Source organism: Barbus barbus (assembly GCF_936440315.1).
Source record: "Barbus barbus genome assembly, chromosome: 15".
Classification (NCBI taxonomy): domain Eukaryota; kingdom Metazoa; phylum Chordata; class Actinopteri; order Cypriniformes; family Cyprinidae; genus Barbus; species Barbus barbus.
Window position 1 is genome coordinate 8,083,601 of NC_136743.1, and position 20,531 is coordinate 8,104,131.

The 20,531-nt window shown below is 37.3% G+C and overlaps 2 protein-coding genes across 5 annotated transcripts in view; both read right to left on the minus strand.

Moving 5' to 3' along the window:
- LOC306881158 (intraflagellar transport protein 57 homolog) overlaps nt 1–4,381 on the minus strand; it is a 4,513-nt gene extending 132 nt beyond the window's left edge. For 2 of the 4 annotated variants that reach the window (XM_079435085.1, XM_079435084.1), the window contains exons 1-11: nt 4,073–4,359; nt 3,584–3,758; nt 3,387–3,505; nt 3,127–3,217; nt 2,466–2,537; nt 2,133–2,252; nt 1,969–2,040; nt 1,731–1,862; nt 1,571–1,633; nt 1,304–1,370; nt 1,005–1,204 (exon numbers count right to left, since the gene is read on the minus strand). In XM_079435085.1, coding sequence (XP_079291211.1) covers nt 1,026–1,204; nt 1,304–1,370; nt 1,571–1,633; nt 1,731–1,862; nt 1,969–2,040; nt 2,133–2,252; nt 2,466–2,537; nt 3,127–3,217; nt 3,387–3,505; nt 3,584–3,758; nt 4,073–4,209 — 1,227 coding nt within the window. In that variant the 5' untranslated portion in view covers nt 4,210–4,359 and the 3' untranslated portion in view covers nt 1,005–1,025. Of the gene's footprint in view, nt 1–17; nt 1,205–1,303; nt 1,371–1,570; nt 1,634–1,730; nt 1,863–1,968; nt 2,041–2,132; nt 2,253–2,465; nt 2,538–3,126; nt 3,218–3,386; nt 3,506–3,583; nt 3,759–4,072 lie in introns of those variants that run through there. The other 2 variants (XM_079435083.1, XM_079435086.1) reach the window with 2 other exon arrangements.
- An 820-nt stretch (nt 4,382–5,201) lies between these two features.
- On the minus strand, nt 5,202–12,561 carry LOC306881160 (caveolae-associated protein 4a-like). The gene is made up of 2 exons (XM_079435088.1): nt 12,049–12,561; nt 5,202–6,448 (listed from the first exon to the last, which is right to left on the minus strand). Exons 1-2 carry the CDS (start codon nt 12,427–12,429, stop codon nt 5,840–5,842), a joined length of 990 nt encoding a protein of 329 aa, XP_079291214.1. The 5' UTR covers nt 12,430–12,561; the 3' UTR covers nt 5,202–5,839.
- Between the last annotated feature and the right edge of the window lie 7,970 nt (nt 12,562–20,531).

Consider the following 20,531-nt stretch of genomic DNA (forward strand, 5'->3'; position numbering starts at 1 on the left):
TTCTGGAGAATACAGTAGTGCACCATTAATGCAAACATATTTTATCAAATTAATGCATAATTTCACATACTTGTGAATGCATATTCGCACAAGTAGTAACGCATTAGTATTTATGATTCAATATTAAGTCATTCTGCACAAGAGAGTCTAACATCGTTTAAAGGACTAGTTTGCTCAAAAATGAAAATTCTGTCATCATTTATTCACCCTCATGTCATTCCAAACCTGTATGGGTTTCATTCTTATTTTGAGCACAAAAGATGTTTTGAATGACATGAGTAACCAAACAGTCGACTGTAGCAATTGACTTTATATTATATATTTTTTTCCATTCTATGGAAGTCAATGGCTACCGTCAACTATGTGGCTACCCACATTCTTCAAAATATCTTCTTTTGAGTTTAACAGGCAACAGATACAAAACTGTAAAAGTGGTTCTGATTTTATTTCCTTTTAATTTAGTGCCGGTCAGTAAAAAACAAATGGTAAATTTGTAGATGGTTCATGGGATTATTAATAATAATTTGGAATCACAATTAGGAATCGTCATTTTGATAACTGGGAATTATACAATTTAGAGTTGCTGCAAATTAGTTCTCTTTTTACTGGAGAATTACTACACATATTACAATTCAATAGAGAATTTCAACAAAAAGTGAATTGTTCTTAGGCAGAAAACAGACACAATAAATGTTTCCTCAGGATGTGGACTGATAACTTGAGTATGTGCAGACCAGAATAATCTCTAGTGTTTCTCTGTAGTGTGTGAGGATGACATCATGGAACAGTTACATGTGTGTGTAATGCTCAGCTCAGGGTCCTCTTTAACCAACACCCTTCTCTCTCTGGAGACAGTTACGTAAGTTCAAACTTCTACAAACTTTGAGAGCAAAGGTTGTAGTAGTGAGAATATTTACTTTATTGTTCAATATTAGATATTTAGTCATTTACACTTAAAAACATATTTCAACAAAATATTTACATGAAATATAACCAACACATACAACATCACCAGAGTGTGGGACTCAGTAAGTCTGTGTGTTGGGCTCTAAGAGGTGTGTAGCATGCATGTCTCTGGTCATGTTGTTTTTCTCTCTGAGTTTGGCTTGCAGTAACGTGTGCTCCACCACTCCCATCCGAACATCCATCTGCTCAATCTCCTGCTTCAGCTTGGTCAGACTCTGACGGATCTTCACCACCGGAGCTGCAACACAAAACACATTAACAAGCAGAAACTACAGCTCACGTAAACAAACTGCATCATCAGTGGCTTGAAAGAGGGTTTGTTGTGTGTGCGGTTTACCTCCATCAGACATGCTGCTGCCTTTCTCTTCCATTTCCTGTTTGACTTTTTCTAGCTCTTCGCTGATCTGAAGTAAAAATAAATATGAATGTTATTTGAATAATGTGTGGATATGTGGACATAGTACGGCTGTATACAGCATTATGAGACACATTCATTTCTGAACAACTACTGATTCTGTTATTCGCTACTGTGTGGAAACCAAAATATGATTAAATCTGTAATAATAATAATACTGTGTGACTGTATTGTTGTTTTCAGACTCACTTCAGCCAGAATCCTGGTTCTCTCTGTGACGCCGCCACTGGCTTGCTGATAAAGCTCCTTTACCTGAGGAAAAAAACCCATGCAATATTTGACATCCTATATTTTGACTGGTTTAAGGTTAGTAATAATGTTTTAGGTTTTGATTGGTCGAGATGTTCACCTTGTTTAGCTGTGCTTGTGCCTGGCGGTATTCTGAAATAAGATGCTCAAGCTGAGTATTGAGATATTTCTCACGACTGCTCACTTTCTCCAGTGTTTTACTGATGTCCTCCCTCAATTTAAACAGACAACCCTGAAAACATCCACACATATACATAATTAGATTTAGTATTTCACATTATTATGTATATTAATTCTTTTTTTTTAAAACATCTGTGATGGATTGATGGATGGATGACCTTGGCGTCTTGCAAGGAAGTGTTGATGCCGTCTTGATGTTGATGCATTTGATCAAGATGAATCCTCCAATCCTGAAACACGTTAACCAGTATTTCAGTCAATCAGAGCCTCTCCATCACCACAGAGGTGACATACTATGATTAAAAGTTAAAGTATTTGAGACCTTGTTGTCGGTTCGAATGGTGACTTTAAGTTGCGGAAGAACTCGCTCCACCTCCAGATTCCACTCAGCGGCATCAACATCTGACTCCAGAACCACCGCAGGCCTCGATCCACTTAGTTCCTGAACACACATATCTACCAGTTGTCTTTTATTGTACATATTCAGTAAAATATTGTATACTAGTTCTTTGTTTAAGATATTAGTAAAAGTCCCTCCTCACTTAGTATAAAGACTGTGAAAGAATGTATGTAAGAAAGGAAGTAATTATTCCTTTCAGATTTATATTTTATTATTACATAAAATGCATCTACTGATATTTCAAATAAAACTCACACTCTGATTGGTTCTGGTCTTCAACGCGTCTAAATCAAGGCCATCCTCTTCCTCATACTCCTCATCCTCCTGCTGAAGATGCACATTTTTAATGAGTGTGTGTGTCTCTCTCTGTGTGTGTGTGTGTGTGTGTGTGTGTGACTAAGTGTGTGTGTGACTTTACACATGAGTTTGTGTGTGTGATTCAAAGTCATGTCTTCATTCACTTTACTGTGTGAGTACGGGTTGTGATATAATTAAACATTTATATTATGAGATTCTCTATTTTAGTTCATAACAAAATATATCACAACATACACATTTTTACAAAGTCCATTCCATGAAATTTTTATATTATTTGCATTTGATGTTGAACATATACCTTAAAACAATCTTAAATCTTAAAACAATAATATAAAAATGCAATTATCTGCTTGCAATTGTTTTTTTATAGAGAAAAACTGTATTTATTTATTTATTGTATAGTCTAATTCCTTAGTCTGACTGTGATTCTGATTTCAACTTTTGCTTGAAGCAGATCTAATAAATAATTATAAATACACAAATTCTGAGCTAAATTACTCAACAAACCTTACAACACTGAAAACAAAATGCTAAAATAAGAGCTCGACAGATGAATGCTTAAAATAGAAGGCAAAGCTTAGAATAGAGTTTGACTCACTGTCACTTCTTCCTCAACTTTACTGAGTGTGAGCTCAGCATCATCTTCCTGCACACGCTCGTCTTCCACCTCCACAGACGGGTACATCGGCCTGGTAGAGAGAGAAAACCAGCTGTGTTAGTGTGGATATAGCGGGTACAGAATGCTTGTGTACAGAATTCTCTTGAACAACAAGATTTATATGAGACCTAAAGCAGCACAGGACATCATACAATCAGCTCATTGTGTGTGTGTGTGTGTGTGTGCGTGTGTGCTGTTACTTGTTCCAGGTGAATCCTTTACTCTTTAGTGCCTTTTCTACCAGCTGATCTAGAACATAACAGACATGCTCTCCAGATCCAGACTTCAGCTTAGATGGGGGGAAATCAACCTGGCCTCCCTACGAAAAACAGATATACAGTGATAATCAAAATCCCCAAATACTACGCACACTTGTGAGGGTGTCATCAATTCTCACCAGGGCACGCAGCTCAGACAGGATGTTGGAGACGGTGGCGTTGGGGTCATCATATTCCTGTGGTGTGTCAAACGTCCGCCCGCACAGAGAAATCAACCAGGCAGCAATTACACTAAACATATAGAACTGCTCTCCAGGATTTGACAACACGTGAGGGCTAGAGACAAAATAATGCCTGAAAAACAGCGCAAAATGCTTCTTTTGATTCAACAATGATTGATCCTTATGAGTTTTACTGATAAGTAAACCTAGCAATGTTTGTATTATTAGTTTGAAGGTTACTATCACATTCTGTTATTATGCTAAATTAATCAAATAAGGAAACTTGAGCTGTTCATCAATGTCAATAATATTGGAAGATGCAACGTGTTTTGGATTTTATTACAAGTTAACTGCTAACAAAACATCAACTATAACTTAACTGTAATGTTTGTGTCAGAAAAAAATAAACATAATTCACAGATGAAGTAGCGATTCTAAAGTTCTCACCTGGAAAGGGGTTTGATGTTGTGTTTATCCAGAACATGCTGTTCATAATCCAAAACCTTGAGTTTATCCAGCAGATCCTCCATCAGGACGAACATCTGATAGACCGACCCAGGTCCGCGCTCTTCTTCCTCCGCCATCCCTGTCTCTATTCACTTCCAGCAAGCTTTATTGGCAAGGCAGCATGGGTTTAAACTATAATAAATATCACAGATATGCATACAACTACATACACGTTTCTCCTTCTCTCTGTGTATTTTATATCAGTGGTTTCTGATGTTGTGGTTACTGTCGCTAGGAATGACGTCACACACCGGACATGATAGGAAACAAAATAATAGTATGGTTAATAAAAAACAATGAGCAATAACGAATAATACAAAAATATGTAATTGGCACTAGTAAAATGACACTAGTGAGCCGAAACTCTCTAACTATTAATATGAATGTTTGGCTAAACGTTTTGTGCTGCGGGTTTTATGTCAGTGCTGTGTAGTATAATATAATATAAATGTTTATTGACAATTATAATTTCTTGGATGTTAGCCCAAATATAATAAAGTTTGTGGATCATTAATTTCAAAAGAATATTTTCCTGTTAAAAGAAATGTTTTATCTCAAAAGAGGGTACTGTCAAAGTTAGAACTAGAGACCTGTCATTTCTCTTCTTACCTAAAATGAAAGAATTACACTTCAAAACAGTAATCTCTGGAACAACTTTTTTTCTTCAATTGTACTATTTTTTTATTCTTTTGGGACGGATTATATGTAATTTATTCTAAATTATTTTATTATTTATTGTATTGAAAGTTATGTAATTTATACAATATATTATACTGTATTGTATTGTGATGGCAAAGCTGAGTTTACGTTAGGTTACCCCAGTCTTCACAATTCAAAGGAACAGCATTTATTTGAAATACTTTTTTTTTTTTTTTTTTGTAATGGTGTAAAAATCTTAACGGTCACTTTTAATTAATTTAATTCATACTTTCTTTAAAAAAATAAATAAAATTCTCACCCCAAACTTTTGAGCAGTACTTTTTGAACAGTATAGTTTATATATAATTTATTTGTACATAATTTTTGTATGTACATATATACACACACACAATATATATATATTTTTTTTAAATATATAATTTATTACATCAGAAGAGCTATGTGAGCAAAAATCTGAACTGAAAAATGAGCATACATAATGTTTGGTTGTCTTTGGATAAACTGTGTGCCTCGTGTTAGGTTGCTCTGCGAGTCGCTCAGCTGTTGAGATTAATTCCAAGAGATCTTTTTTTGGCTGATGGGTCAATCTTTCTTTCATTCTGCCAGTCTCTGTCTCTATGATGCTGGTGTGTGTATGAACACAAATGTTTGTCAATCCAAATGTTCTCTGATCTTCACTGACTGTAATTGAGGTTCAGTCCCCAGCTTGACTACTAGTGTTTTGGACAAAGTCATCTGCTCCTTACTCCAAGACACAAATACAGAGTAAAAGGACACATTAGACAGCATACGTTTTCACATTTTAATATATGTCACATGTGGCTTATGGTAACAGAAATGATGCAAACTCATCTAGTGCTTGCACTCTTTTTTTTATTAATTTAGCTACCCCACACACACATACTCATACACCCTCACATTTTGGAGCACTTTTTTTTTTTAATGAAAAATTACCCTCTTTATTCTACTTACTAAATAACTACTTTATCTGCATAATGTGTTTTTTTCCTTCCACTTTTCCACAGATTCTGTGGTGAACTGCTGTGTTCAGTCCTCTTGGATACGAGTCGCTCCCTCCTCTGATACTGGACCTTCCCTCTTGTTCTCGGTAGCCACCTCTGTGTAGGTCACATCTGGGCTAGACTTCCTGCCTTTGGGAGGAGTCACAGCAAGCTCTGCCTCCGCGCCCTCCTGGCCCTCAGCGACCGTGCGTTCCTTCTTCAGCTTGATTTTGAACGCTTCTTTATTGGGTGCTTTCTTAGCGATGTTTTCCTTCAGCCTCTCGCTGCTCTGACGGAACTTCTCTCGCTGCTCAGGGGGCACAATCTTCTCACCCAAGGTGTTGAATTTGGTTCCGAGTGTTTGACCCGTCTTATTAAGGCTCTCCTTGGTCTTGCTGAGGTTTTCCCGCGTCTTATCACGGGTCTTGTTCATCTTCTCTTTAGAGAACGCAGCTTTGATGTTCTCAATGCCTTTTAACCCACTCTGTTTCAGACGGGCGCCCCGGGATGACTCTGCCTCTTCTACCACCATGTACTCTTCATCAGATGACAGGTCAGCAGGGATTTCATACTCATCTGGCTCCACCTCCAAGTTAGCAAGCCCCTCCCCCTTGGGAGTCTTGGTGACAGCAACAGAGGGAACTTCAGTTCCACCCTGCAGTTAAAAAAAGAAGAGAGAGAACATTATTCAGTAGGAAAACACTCCAAATTCATCTACTCCCAGAAGGTCTTGGAGAAGAACTCCGTGCTGTTTGTGTTTATATAAAACTGTATGTAGAAACATTTGTAAGGAAGTTGCAGTTAACAGCTTTGCTGGAGGCATGGATTTTTGATGCTTTCTTGCAACCTACCTAGATTCCAGAATCACTAAGCTGATTACCACACAACAATTTCCTTATATTTAGACTGAATTGTTTATTTAAATTAATTTCAATATAGATTATTTTTACATTGAAACATAAATACGCTCCAACATTTCCAGTGCTGTGTTATGGTGTAAAATAAATCTTGGTCCAGTTACAAAATACAACTCGCATGCTAAATTGTCTCCATTTACTAGGAGATATTTTGAAGAATATATTTTAACTGTTTTTGCCTACACAGTGAACGTCAGCATATGGTTGATAACTGGATAACCTTTAAAAAAAAAAAAAAGACTCCACGAAGCACAAACCTCCAGATGGATTGATAAATACCGGAGACTGAAGATTGCCTCATTTTGCCCATACAGTGAACGTCAGTGGTCAGTGGACCCCTTTGACTTTCATTGTATGGAAAAAATGAGGCAATCTTCAGTTTATAATATCGTCTTTGTGTTCCACAGAAAAAAAAAAAAAGTCATACAGATTTAGAATGACATGAGGGTGAGTAAATAATGACAGAATTTTCATTTTTGTCTGAATTATACCTTTAAGTAAAGTTTATCTATAAAGTTTATCTATATATATTTCAGCTGTTACTTTTTGGAAGGTTCACCATGATGCATATAATGTGATATGCATGTTACACTGCATGGATTTAATTTTTTTGAAAACTGGTTCAAATCAACAATTCCAATTTAAAAGTCTCAGGTATTTATCAATCCATCTGGAGGTTTGTGCTTCGTGGAGTCAGTTTTTTTTAAAGGTTATCCAGTTATCAACCATATGCTCTCTCGGTTTAGCATTAGGTCTACAGTAATCTGTATTTTTACATTTAGGTGTACAAAAATTCTGATCACAAGGCCTACATACATTTTCCACTAACTTTACATTTTATTGTTTTGAGTGCTGATCTAGCCTAAAACTGTGGTATTATCAATTACACATTTAACACACCTCGGGTTGTTTTGACCCGAAATTTATTTTCAAAGATTTTTTATTTTTTATTTTTTAATCGAACGTTGATTGTTATGATACGAGACTTATTGACTTTTGTCACACTTGCACCAGAAACACACACACAAAAAAATTGGAGTGGATTCGAAGAGTATGTGTGGGTGTTACAAAAAAGTAACAAAAGTGTCCCTCGCGGGTCAATTTGACCCGGACCCAAAAAAAAAGAACAGAATTTATGAAAAAACTGCGGGGGTTTTTTAATTGAATTTTGTCACACTTGAGCACGGAGCACACACAAAATGAGTAGATTCGATTATTTTATGTGGGTGTAATTAAAAAAAAAAAGGTAATTTCTTATCATACAAAATCTGACACATTACAGAAAAGATGCATACTCAAACGAAGGGCTGAGACTGCAGAATGTCCCAAATGCAGAAAAAAAAAAAAAAAAAAAAAAAAAAAAAAAAAACCCCTCACATACCCATAAACAGATGCACACACAAAGTACACACACTTCCATAGACATGCATTATAACAATGTTTCTGCTGGGAAATTAATATCATTGACTTTTTTTTTTTTTTTTAACCAAACAGTTAAATTTGAGTGATGAGGTGAAGACCAATGATTTGATATATTTATTACATATTTATGAAAATGAAAACGCGAGGGACTTTTGTTATAGGTTCGGGAGGGACCGGTGAGGGTTAAATGGCCACTACACACTGCAAGTTTCAGGAGTGAATCCCCTAAAATAAATCATAGTTCTATGTGTACGGAACAGCAGTCATAAAAATGAATAAAATCGTAGCCGTTTGTTATGTGCATACAGACGACGGCGGCGTTGAAGCGCTTTCTGTCTTTGTCTGCACTCTCATTCCGTTTGTTCTGTTTTTCAATCACCGAACTTTAAACTCATTGACACCACTTGCTCATTCTTGAAGTGGACTTTTGACTGTTTGGAGAACCAATGAAAGGTTTTGGACTGCCGTCTTGAACTGAACGCGACGCGTCCGGCGTGCATTGCTCTAGACGCGGCGCTTCTCGTCCGGCGTGCGACGACTTTCAGAAACGCAACAAGAAAACAGCGCAGCAAGAGTGACTCATATCACCAAAATAAAACATAGCTAAATGAAAAACCTCATTACAACTGCATCATCACACAATTGGTCTGTGCACAACAAATGTAATGTGTGTTTAATGCAAGCACTGCAAACCATGACAAACAAGCATGATTTAACAGTATTATTATTGGCACAGCAGCCCAGTAAATGTCCTCACTTACTTACGTTATTTGCACCTTCCATCCTGACGTGAATAAAAGCTAATTAGTTTATTGGCCTATATATATTTTTTTTCGATAGATATCCCACAGCGGGCGGAACTTGTCATAAAGTTTGTGACAACAAGGCCCGCCTATTTAAAGGAAATATATGATTGGTCAGTTTTTCTGTCATTGGACTCTATGCACGAACGCTGCTGACGTATTTCCGGTAGAATCTCAGCCAGCGTATTTACTTCCGCATAGCACATTCTCAAGCAAAGTATAGCAGCAAAACTCTTTCATAAGATTCATTTGACAGCGATTTATAATTGAATTATTATAGTATTATATAGTTAGGCATTATAGTAATGGCTTGCAGAAAGTTTAAATATGAACGGCGGGAAGACAGTAGTTCGGCTGAACTTTGTTGTGTCCCGTTATGTGATGCCTTCTCAAAGTTCAACTCTATACTGAGTTTCCACACTTTTTCTGTGGACGGAGAAACACATCTCATACAAGGGTCTGCAGTCGCCACTTTATTAGTGATGATCTGATTGAGCCATCGACCCCTAAAGCGCATCGCTTGCTGAGGAAGGGGGCAGTACCCACCTTATTCCAGTGGAACGGCTACTCCGTTGCTGAACCAAGGGGTACTGGGGAATGGCGGTTGACACTCAAGAAAGAAGGGAGGTTGACACTCAAGTGGATGAGGATCCTGTGCCAATTGATGCCCAGCATCTGGAACATGATTATTGTTCAGTTCCAGAACCCGCTGCAGTTGATAATGCACTGGATCAGACTGAAGATCTCAGACTAAGGAGACAGGTGGAGGAGTTGTCGGTCAGTCAAAGCTTTTGTTTGGGGCGATTTGCGGCTTCCAACGATGATTGAAGGTTCTACACAAGGTACGAATTAAAACCCTTACGTACGATATAAGATACTGTGTGTGTGTACTCACACTCACACAGACATACACACACACACACACACACACACACACAAAACTTAGTTTAAACTTCTTGTTTATTGTCATTTATTATACAAATAACAAACTGAAACTACCAGTCTTAATTCACACATAATAACCAAAAAACATATTTTATTTTTATTTTGTATGGCCTCGATAACAGCTTGCAAACTTGCTGGCATTGTTATGTACTTTTCCACAGTCTCTATTGTTACTGACTTCCAAATATCTTCTAGTTGTTCCCAAAGACTTGCTTTTGATGAAGCTTTTGTGCAATCTATCTTCGAAATCAATTAAATCCCAACAATAATTATATTTTAGCGTTAGAGACACTACTGTGGCTAAAGAGCTTACACATACTGGTGTGGCTTAACTATTACAGAAAAAAAAAGAAAAAGATTTTGGTATTCATCAGTACTGTTTGATTAGGGTAGTGGTGGCACAAACCTTGCTTTGGGTTGTGGCCTATTAAGTTTGTTAAGCACTGTATACGCGCACACACACACACGCACATATATAGCTCTTGTAAACAGCGAGTGTAATATGTCATCCACTCCTGCGCCATTTCCACACAGTTGTCCTTGGTTTTGTTTTGTTTTCTCTATGAAGATCTGGCAACACTGACATTTTAGCCTACCGCAGGGCTCGTGAGCGCAACTAGTTAGCCCCGGGTCAAAATGTGCTGTAAGACTTCTTTCACTGTTATTTTCTTGCATGCAGACAAAGACACATTTCTGATACACGTTCAAATGCATCATTAACAACTAGTTGTTCAGTTCGGTTCTGTACACACTGTGTAGAATTTCTCTAAATGCGGTTGTCACTTTCTGTATTTTTCGGAAGTTAATGCGGTTGTCACTCCCGTGTTTTAGTGAATTGTGTGTACAGAATGCAATTAAGAAGTAAAAGGTGAACTGACAACCGAATTTAGCTGCAGTGTGTACGTGGCCAGTATGTTTACATAATGTTAAAACAAATCATACTGTGGCTGGTCACCTTATAAGTTGGTCAGAGAGTTTCTTCCTGTTTAAGTGGGAATTTCTTAGCCTTAACAAGCAACGGAGACTAGGTTTTATGTCAGTATGAAGTCTGGTTACATGAGATGACCTTCCCCTTGAGGGCATTTTTGTAGTCTGTAAGAATGGATGTCTATGTATGTGTATGTGTATGTATAATCTCCCTATTCAGGGAATAGCCTTAAAGAGTCTCTTCAGCTGTGTGTGCAGCTCTATATTAGGAAACCTCTGAATAACCATACACAAACACACACTGTCACACACACTGTCTAAAAGCCTAATTTAGACTAATTTATTATGTAACACATATTCTCTAATTATCCATTCTGCATATTGATGCGTTGCACTACAGAGTGAGGAATCAGACAAATTTGCCAGCATCTGTGCATTGCTACTTAGAAGAATTGAATCATCAGTTTAATCATGTTTTCAGGATTGGGGCACGAAATGTAAATTGGTGAAAAATTTAACAATAATTTAATAGACAAAACCACATTGGACAACTACTAATCTGGGGTGCGTTTCCCAAAAGCATCATTAGCTATATGGTCATTAGTTCCACTGAACTCTATTGTTAACAATGGACCATAGTTGCTTTTGGGAAATGCACCCCTGTTATACTGAATGTCTGTGGTTAAAGAGATACAAAAATAAAAAGTCTGTCATCATTTACTCACCTGTTGTTTTTTTTCCTATGTGGAACACAAAAGAAGATATTTTGAAGAATGTTGGTAACCAAAGAGTTTCGGGTCCCATTGACTTCAATAGCCATTCAGACTTCAATTTTTGTCCATACTATTGTAAGTCAATGGAATCTGAAACCAATTGGTTACCAACATTCTACAAAATATCTTATTTTGTGTTCCACACAGGAAAAAAACAACAGGTGAGTAAATGATGACAGAATTTTCATTTTTGGGTGGACTGTCCCTTTAAGGCCCAGTGTCACTCTCTGTTTCCCTCTTTCTGGAAGTCTCTTGAATGGACATATCAAAAATACCTTTATATCACTCATCTGAGACACTAACAGAAATAGTTAGCCAATCAGCTCTAAAAAGGAAATTCTCAAGTGCGCCCCTATTGCATTGTGTGAGATTACAGTACCAACTTGCTGTTAAATGCCACAAGGATTAAGTTATTGGTGACTGAGGGTGTGGCTCTATCCATGCTGCGGTTGTTAGGAATGTGTTTACCTGATAGATGACAACCCTGAACTTGTTGCGGGTGAGCAGCTCATCTTGTGTAGTTTCCACTTTCTTCACACGCACATTCTGTTTTTCCACACGTGAACGTACTTCTTTAACGTGCGCACTCACTCGGCGGGCTTTCTGCAGCAGTTTATCAACGGTTGTGGCTGTGGTGCCATGGTCGCAAGCTAGTTTGAGAAGCTCGGATTGGACGGCGCTCACCGAGCTTTCGAGATGCTGCTGTCTCTCCTCCATGCGCTGCTGGCTGGCCTGGACTCCATCGATGATCGTAGACACGCGTTCAAGCAGAGAGAGAATCGACAAGGCCGAGACGGGCTGCCCGGATTCATCCTCGACCCCCAGCATTACATCTCCTCTCTTTTCCATCTCCGATTCTTCCTTTCACACGTCCCTGAAAGTAAAGCTAGCGGGCCAGAGATGGGTAAAGGGCCAGACGGAATCAAACCCCACAGTACAGAGAGAAACTGACACTCCAAGAGAGAGACCCCGGTGGAATCTGACAAACTCCACCCCTGTTAACACACACAGATATAAATGCATGGATATAAATACAACTGTAAGAGGATACTAAGACATTTTTGGAAGCGGTATCACAGAAGCACTGGAAAGCCCCATTAATTCAAACATTCCCGTATTGTGAGCATGTGTCAGGGAGGCTTGTGGATATGCATAATACGTGTCGCTCTCTCAGCTTTGAAATATCTAAAATGACAGTGACATTGGTCTAGAGTAAAAATGTGTGTGTTTGTGTGGTGAGGTGGACTTACTTTTATAAATCCACCCCCCTGTGGCATTCCGTCAACTCAACTGAAGCCAACAGCTGTGGAATGCACACACACACACACACACAGTGTAAACTGACCTTGGAGTTTTGCATTGGTGTCTTGACCTCTGGCCTCATATTCAGGCAAGCTGACATTCGAAAACTGCATCTCCCAGCATGCACTTTGAGCCACTGAAATACACTAGTATGTTAGAAGTAAAAACAGAAAGCACAAAAACAATGAAGTTTTCTTTTAAACCCACTTTATAAATGTTTGCTGAGTTTACAGATTTGACATGCAAAATTATACAGAGCTTCTCATGACAGCAAGTCACCTGATTTACAAACTGACATTATAAGACTGATGAATACACAGAATTTCACAGTCACATATTATGAAGGGATTCAGTTGTAAAAGGTTTGTATTAGTTGGTTTTGGATTGTGCTGCTATAAAACTCCAGAAATTAAAAGATTGTAATGTTTTTCTCAACTTTATCCACCTTAATTTTTTCACAGATGTAAGCTATTTTCTGTAAATTTGCAAGACTTCCGATATTAGCCACTATATGTAAAAAACTACAAGAATAGCAAAGTAATAGTAAACAGTAAAAATATTTACGCTACAAACCAGAGTATTTATGATTATGATAATAAATAAAAAATATGATAAATAATGGTTTGCTATATCAAACAGCATTAAGACATTTGTACAGGTAAAAAAAAAAAAAAACGGAAGCTGTGCACAAAGTTAAAAATAGCCACACCCACTCTTACATTAAAAATAAGATGGATAGAAGGCAAAGCATAAATATAAAACAACAAACTCTTGTAAGAATGAGCTTTACAATCATTCGCTGACATGTTTTAACCTCTGACCCCCAGCTATTATGTTGTATGTCGTTGACAGGACATTGCTATGTAGTTGCTAAGGCTTTGTGGGAGTTTATATAATTTTTTTTTTTTTGCATGTTTCTTGTTCTGGGTGGTTGCTTACTGGCCAAAGTTTAAAAAAAAAAAAAAGTCCACAACAAAGTGTTGGTATTATTCTGGTCCCTATATATGGCTCTGGGCCCTCAGTTAGTGTAAATCTATGGGATTTTTAGGCCCGTTATATTGTCCTCCAGGCATAAATCTTACAGCTTATGAAAGTAATAGCAAACAATCTCCTCAAAAATATACATACAAACACTATCATGCTAGGGTGTTTTGTATGGCAAGAATCACTCAAATATTGTTCAGAAAATGTAATAATATACTATTGTAAAAATTTCACCATGTGGATTTACTGTATTTGGACTAGTAAGAAAGCGAGGCAGAGAGACGATAAAAGGCAAAATTGAGAAGGGGAGAGAAAAGTGGGAATGTAGAGATTTTAAAGTAAAAACAGGGTGGAATAAGGCCACTGAAATACTGATGTTAAAAGATAGTTGTGCAGTTGTTTGTGTGTTTGTGTTAAAGTAATAAGCAGCTATTCAATCCTGCGTCCTCCATCTTTGGGAAAGTGTCCCAGGTCCTGTTTCTGAAGACGACCGCGTGGCTTTTTTGGATGAATCCTAAAGGCAGCAGTTTTAAGGACTGGTGAGTGTGGGGCATGTTTGCTTGTTTCTATATTAGCATTTATTTGGCACATGCTTGTGTGCATGTGATGTGATTTTTACCTTGTGATGCATATTATGATAGCAATGATGATGCTGATCTGTACAGCAGCGACGATCACAGCAATCAGGATGTATTGAAGCTTCTGCCCATTGGGTACCACGTACAATTCACTGAAGTCTCTTTGCTCACACTGCACACCGGAGAACCCCACATTACACCTAAACAACAAGAACAACACTGACCAAATCACATCAACTCCATATGCCTAAAACCCCTCATTTGTACATCCAGTTCGCTATTTACTACAATACATGACTTGTGTATGCTTGTAGGTCATACTTGCACGTTGCCAGGCCATTTTTCATCTCACAAGTTCCATGCACACAAAAACTGCTGTTGATTTCAGCACAAGGCATTGCTCCACCCACTAGATCCACTGAATCTATAGAATGAATCAAACACAGAATCATGTTGTATTTCATTACAGTAAATATTCGTCTCTATACGTGTTTGCTGGTGTGTTATTTGTTTGTGTGCGTGTGTGTTTACCTGGACACTGTCCAAGGTATTTGACATCAATCTGAGATTGTTTCAAGCAGGATGCTTCTCTGATCTGACATGGATTACTGTAAGACCGTCCATCTGATCCACACACTGGATTCATATTGTATCCACTGCAGTCTATATTACACACACACCTGCAAAGAAAAATCATGTTACCTGCATGTTGTTTCCCTCTGTAGCAGGATTTTTACAAAAATTGGAATTCACAATGGGAATTGACTAAAATATGAACATTAAAAATGGGGGTACTTCATGTAAACATCTAAAATAAAAATAAATATTTTACATCAAGGGATTCAGCTGGCAAAATGTTAGGAGCTTCTGCTCTGTAGTATACAAACACAAAAGACATGTTGACTAACCAAATGCCTTCAGAGTCTTCATCACACTCTGCTCCGAATTTGCAGCTAGAACACTTAGAGAATCTGCTGGGCTCCAGTCCTGAACTCTCCAGATCTACACACAAACATTCACACAAAGCTTACATAAGCTCCATTGCACTGAAAGTCACGCATAATTTTCTGTTTAGGTAGACACAGATCTTTACTTTCATATTGTGGTGTACATCTGTGTGAAATGGATTATCAAAAAATAAAAATTTAGGCTGAGACTTGACTGGCTTAAGGTCGTTCTGAACCTTGCAGTCAATTATAAGAAAGGGCTGGAGTATAACCAGATGATTGGAGAAGTCCGACATACAAGTAAAAAAAAAAAAAAGGACATACCTATATCTCCTGATGCCGATTCAGCATCTGATAAAAGGATAAACATTTAACTTTTTTAAAATTCTGTATTACCATGACTGCAATTATTCAATATAATAATAGCAATAATTTGACAAAACAAGCAATTCAAACTTTAGTTATGTGACAAAATTAGCTCATGTTTTCATGAGTTTGTGTGTGGGTTCGCTGACCCTAAACTGATTGCATGTGAGCAGATTTTCAAAGCAAAGCATCAGTGTAGATAAAAAAAAAAAAAAGTGTGTATATTATTAAGTGAGAAGCACAGATTTTGTGTGTAACTGCTATTTTTGTAAAGTGTTTGATGTAGTGTTTTTGCTAACCGGCATGACAGTGTCCTTCTGTAATTACGGTGATTGTGGTCTGCTGTTCACAGGCAGCTTGTCTTAGGAAACATTCACTACGATATGTGTTACCATCAGACCCACATACTGGAGCAAAGCTCTGTGGACACTGAAACAAACAAACAATGATTCCTGAAAACTGCATGAGACAGTAACTATGTCACTGTTAATAATTGAATAAGAGCTTAGCATCATCCATTGAAGCAAAAGAAACAAACCTGATACAGACAAAGACACTCCAGGTGTGATCCGTTGTACCTGCATATACCTCCAAAAGAACAACTATATTCATCACACACATGAAGGTCACTTTTCCTCTCAGATAGACCTAAAACAAAACACACTGTCAGAGACATCATGCGTGTGTCTGTCCACACAGAACCTGAAAACCAGATAATTATCTAATCGGGACAATAGGGGGAAGCTTTATTAAAGGATTAATCTCTTTTGACAAACATGCAAAAAGTGTATGAGGGACCATGACGTCTGAATGTCACCACAAAGAAAAGTCTATATAGATTATGCTAAAACAAAACATTTTAAACCAGCCTGCAATAGTCTCCATCTGATCAGGCTGGTTTGTTTGCTGATTGTAGAGGGGCTTTGGTAACCAAATTTAAACTAGCTAAAACAACTTAATCTTAAACTATTTTTTGTTTGTTTTTTTAATGCATTTTTCCAGCATGAGATTTTCATAAATTCTCAAATTGAAAAAACCTTTATGTATACCTGAATGTTCATTTTCAGAAGGTATGGACAGCACCCAACAAATATTTGTTTAATAATAAAATATGGAAGACTATTTAAAAATGATTAATCATTATTACCCTTTTAATGAAGTTCTAATTTTAACCGAATGCACCAAACATCTGGTTTAATTTTTTTAAGGATATTAAGGTGATTTTTCAGGCAATAAGGAGATAAATGATGTATCAAACTTAATTTGCTTGATGGGTAAATAAATTTAAACAACTATTTGCTTCTGACTATTGTTTAAATTATCAATTCAAAAATGTTCACTAATAAAAAAGCTTTGAAAACAAAAATTGTAATATATATAAATGGTCTTTTATTTTTCTGTATTCCCACATTTGTTTTGTTCCCATGTTGTATTTTATTTTAAATTTCAATTTTGCAAATAATAATAACACAAAAACTCCATGCATTTCCAACAAGGACAGTTTATGTTTTTCTAGACTCCTAATGATGTAGGCTACTGCATGTTACTATTTTAGCATATTTTTTTTCAGCAGGAGATTTTTAATAAACTGTAAAAATTTTAAATCTCTTTGCATAAAGAAACTACAATTTAAAAATAAATTTACTGGTAAAAATGCCAGTGCACGTGTATGGCTTGGATTAGGTGAAGTGTTTGTGTACAGCCTTACATTCATCTTAACTGTTTGAGTTTATGGAAGACCTGCCTCACCAGTAAATAAAGACGTGTGCATTTCTGTTAACGCACCTTCACATCCTTTGTCATCTTCAGACAAACAGTCGCTATCCTTGTCGGACGTCAGGGCCCCGGGCATCTGCACGAGGACCAGCAGCCCGAACATCGCGAGACAGCAGCATCCACCAGCAGCGCACGAGCCACCGGACATAATGCGGCTCAATACGAGGATTCCGCGCCACTGACGCGGAATTGTTCATTCACACGAAATCTGATGCTGCACTTGCTATGGCTCATGCATTTCTTGTAATCTGTCCGGCTAATATAAGGGCTAGTGACCCGATACCTTCAGCTCACGCGCTCCAATTATCCTATAGTGACGCTCGCGCAGAGGCTGTTTCAGGTTCCTTCATCTATGCTAAGATACAAGCAGACGGACACAGTAACAGAGGGAACGGAGAGAGATATAAGAGTCCACATCAATAAAACGAGACGGACGATCCCCTCATAACCCAGAAAAAAAATTCTCGCTTATTTATTTGCTTTGGCTTTACTTAAGAAACAGAATAAAATAATTCATTTTGAATAATTTTATAATAGGCTACCCTATTTTTTTTATATATATATATATAATATCACACAATAGGCCTAATTTTTATTATAAGCAGCTGCCTTTGTATTTTGGGGTCCCACACAAAGAGATGATGTGATGGATTTTATCAGATATCAAATAGAGAATTAAAAACACAACAGGGCTAATTATTTCTGTAATACTTTACTAAAATATAAAGGCATAGCACTGTAAAATCGAATTAGTTAACCTTACAAAAAAAAAATCTCACCGCCGTAAAAACAAACACACACTTTTTAGTTGAAACATAATTCATTTTAAGTTAAATATAGGTGAGTATTCCAAACAACTAATCTGAGTTGAGCTAACTCAGGGCTGTCTGTAGGGATATCACTACAAATTATGACCGTTTTATATTAGTTGGTGATTTTAATGTTCACGTTTGTTGCCCACCAAACTCCCTTTCCAAGGAGATTTTAAGCCTTATGGAATCCTTTAACCTAACGCAGTGGATAAATGAGCCCACCCATTTAAAGGCCACACTTTGAACCTAGTACTCACCTACGGGCTTTCTATTTCGGAGCTTGACATTTCTGACCACAAGCCAATTTTACTCTCATTGTCACTGCCAAATCTACCTTCTCCATCTGGTGATGTTGATTGGCTGTCTCTGTCTTATTCCTCTCAGTTTCATTTTAATTTTAATTAGCTTTTTATGAACAGAGCTCGCAGTCTTTGGACTCATCACTTTCTGATTTGAATGTCGACCAACACCTTGAGATGCTAAATAATGCATGGCTGGACATTTTAAATGTGACTGCTCCTCTGAAAGTTTTTAAACAGAAACCTATCTGAACGGTGGTCAACTTCCGTAATTCACACATTAAGACAAGCTTGTAGAAAATCAGAGCGAAATTGGAAAAATGACAGACTTCAATCTTCTTATGAGGTGTATAAATCTTCTCTTCTGACCTACCAGACTGCTGCTAAGTCTGCAAAGGCTGCATATTTTTCTAGTCTAATTTTAAACAATCAAAATAAACCTAAGGTTTTGTTTTCTGTTATAAATGCTGTCTTAAATCCATCTGTCAAGTGTTTACAAAATCCCTCAAATGAACTATGTGAAAGCTTCTTGAGCTTCTTTTCTGATAAAATTCCAAATTTAAAGCCTCGGGTGGTAACCTCTAATGACACTGACCTTGTTGATGTTTCCCAGCCATTAGCTTAATGGAAGACTTTTGACCCCATTTCTTTCCAATTCCTCACTGAACTTCGCACTGACCTCATGATGTAATACATCCTCTGTATTTTTAAATTGCTAATCTAGTCTGTTGACCCTGCTTTGCTTTCTCTGCTGTACAAATGTTTATCAACTGGTTCTGTTACTGCATACCTGAAATTGGCCTCTGTTACTCCTTTGCTCAAGAAGCCTTCCTTAGACATGTCTGATTTAAACAACTACCGACCTATTTCCGTGGTCCCTTTTATTTCTAAGGAACTAGAAAAGATTGTGTTGTGTCAACTACAATCTTTTCTAAGTATGAACCATATCTCAGAAATTTTTCAGTCTGGTTTCAAGCCTCTTCATAGCACTGAGTCAGCTCTGCTGAGAGTGTTAAATGATATCTTGCTGCCGATTCAGGTGACTCTGTGATTTTAATTCTTTTAGACCTGACTGCTGCCTTTGATACAATACCATCAGTTGCTCCTGTCTAGATTAGAATATTTTGTGGGTCTAAAAAGCTCAGTTCTGTATTGGTATACATCTTATTTAACAGAGCGATATTTTTCAGTCAGAATTGGCAACTTTACCTCCTCTGCTGCCCATCTCGAATCTGGACTCCCCCAGGGATCTATTCTAGTACCTCTGCTAATCTCTCTATATGCTTCCCTTAGGTACAATTCCATGAATGCAAACATTACATTCTATTTTGGCAACCTGATATTTTTTGCTAATTGGTTTATATTTCATCCAAATCCTCTTCCATTTTTATCCATCTATTCCCAACAACCTTTTGATAGTTGTCAAGGATATGCCAAAGATAATTTTACTCTTCCTCAGTAGCAATTAATTTGATTTAACAATTAGAGCATTTGCTAACACTGATTTAACAGCTCCTAGGAATAACCTGGGCTCTGTACTGTGCTCTATCTAGTTTAGTGGATGGCAGATCTACAATGGCCTTCATAATAATATTAATTATAATATTTCTTGAATAATTATTAATCAAAGTTACATTTATGCATGTTAGAGAATAAGTTGATTATGGCTTTAGTCTGCCTTTTTACTCTCTAAGAAGCTGCTCTCATTGTGTGTGTAACCATGCTCGATAAGGTTTAGGGCTGAAGCAACATTGAAGTAAGATAAGTGTTTCTCTGCATATGTGTTAGTATCTGTCTTTACAGGGAGAAGCTCAGACAGTCCAGGACAAACGTTCCGCTGCTGAAGTCCATCGTATCAGTTATACGTCTTTGGAGAGACGTATTGTG

What these genes read in the sequence shown, in the direction of transcription:
- LOC306881160 (XM_079435088.1), bottom strand. Translation starts at nt 12,429, where the DNA reads ATGGAAAAGAGAGGAGATGTAATGCTGGGGGTCGAGGATGAATCCGGG. An exon ending in TCAGGGTTGTCATCTATCAG is followed by an intron (nt 6,449 to 12,048) that starts GTAAACACATTC and finishes TTTTAACTGCAG; the next exon opens with GGTGGAACTGAAGTTCCCTC.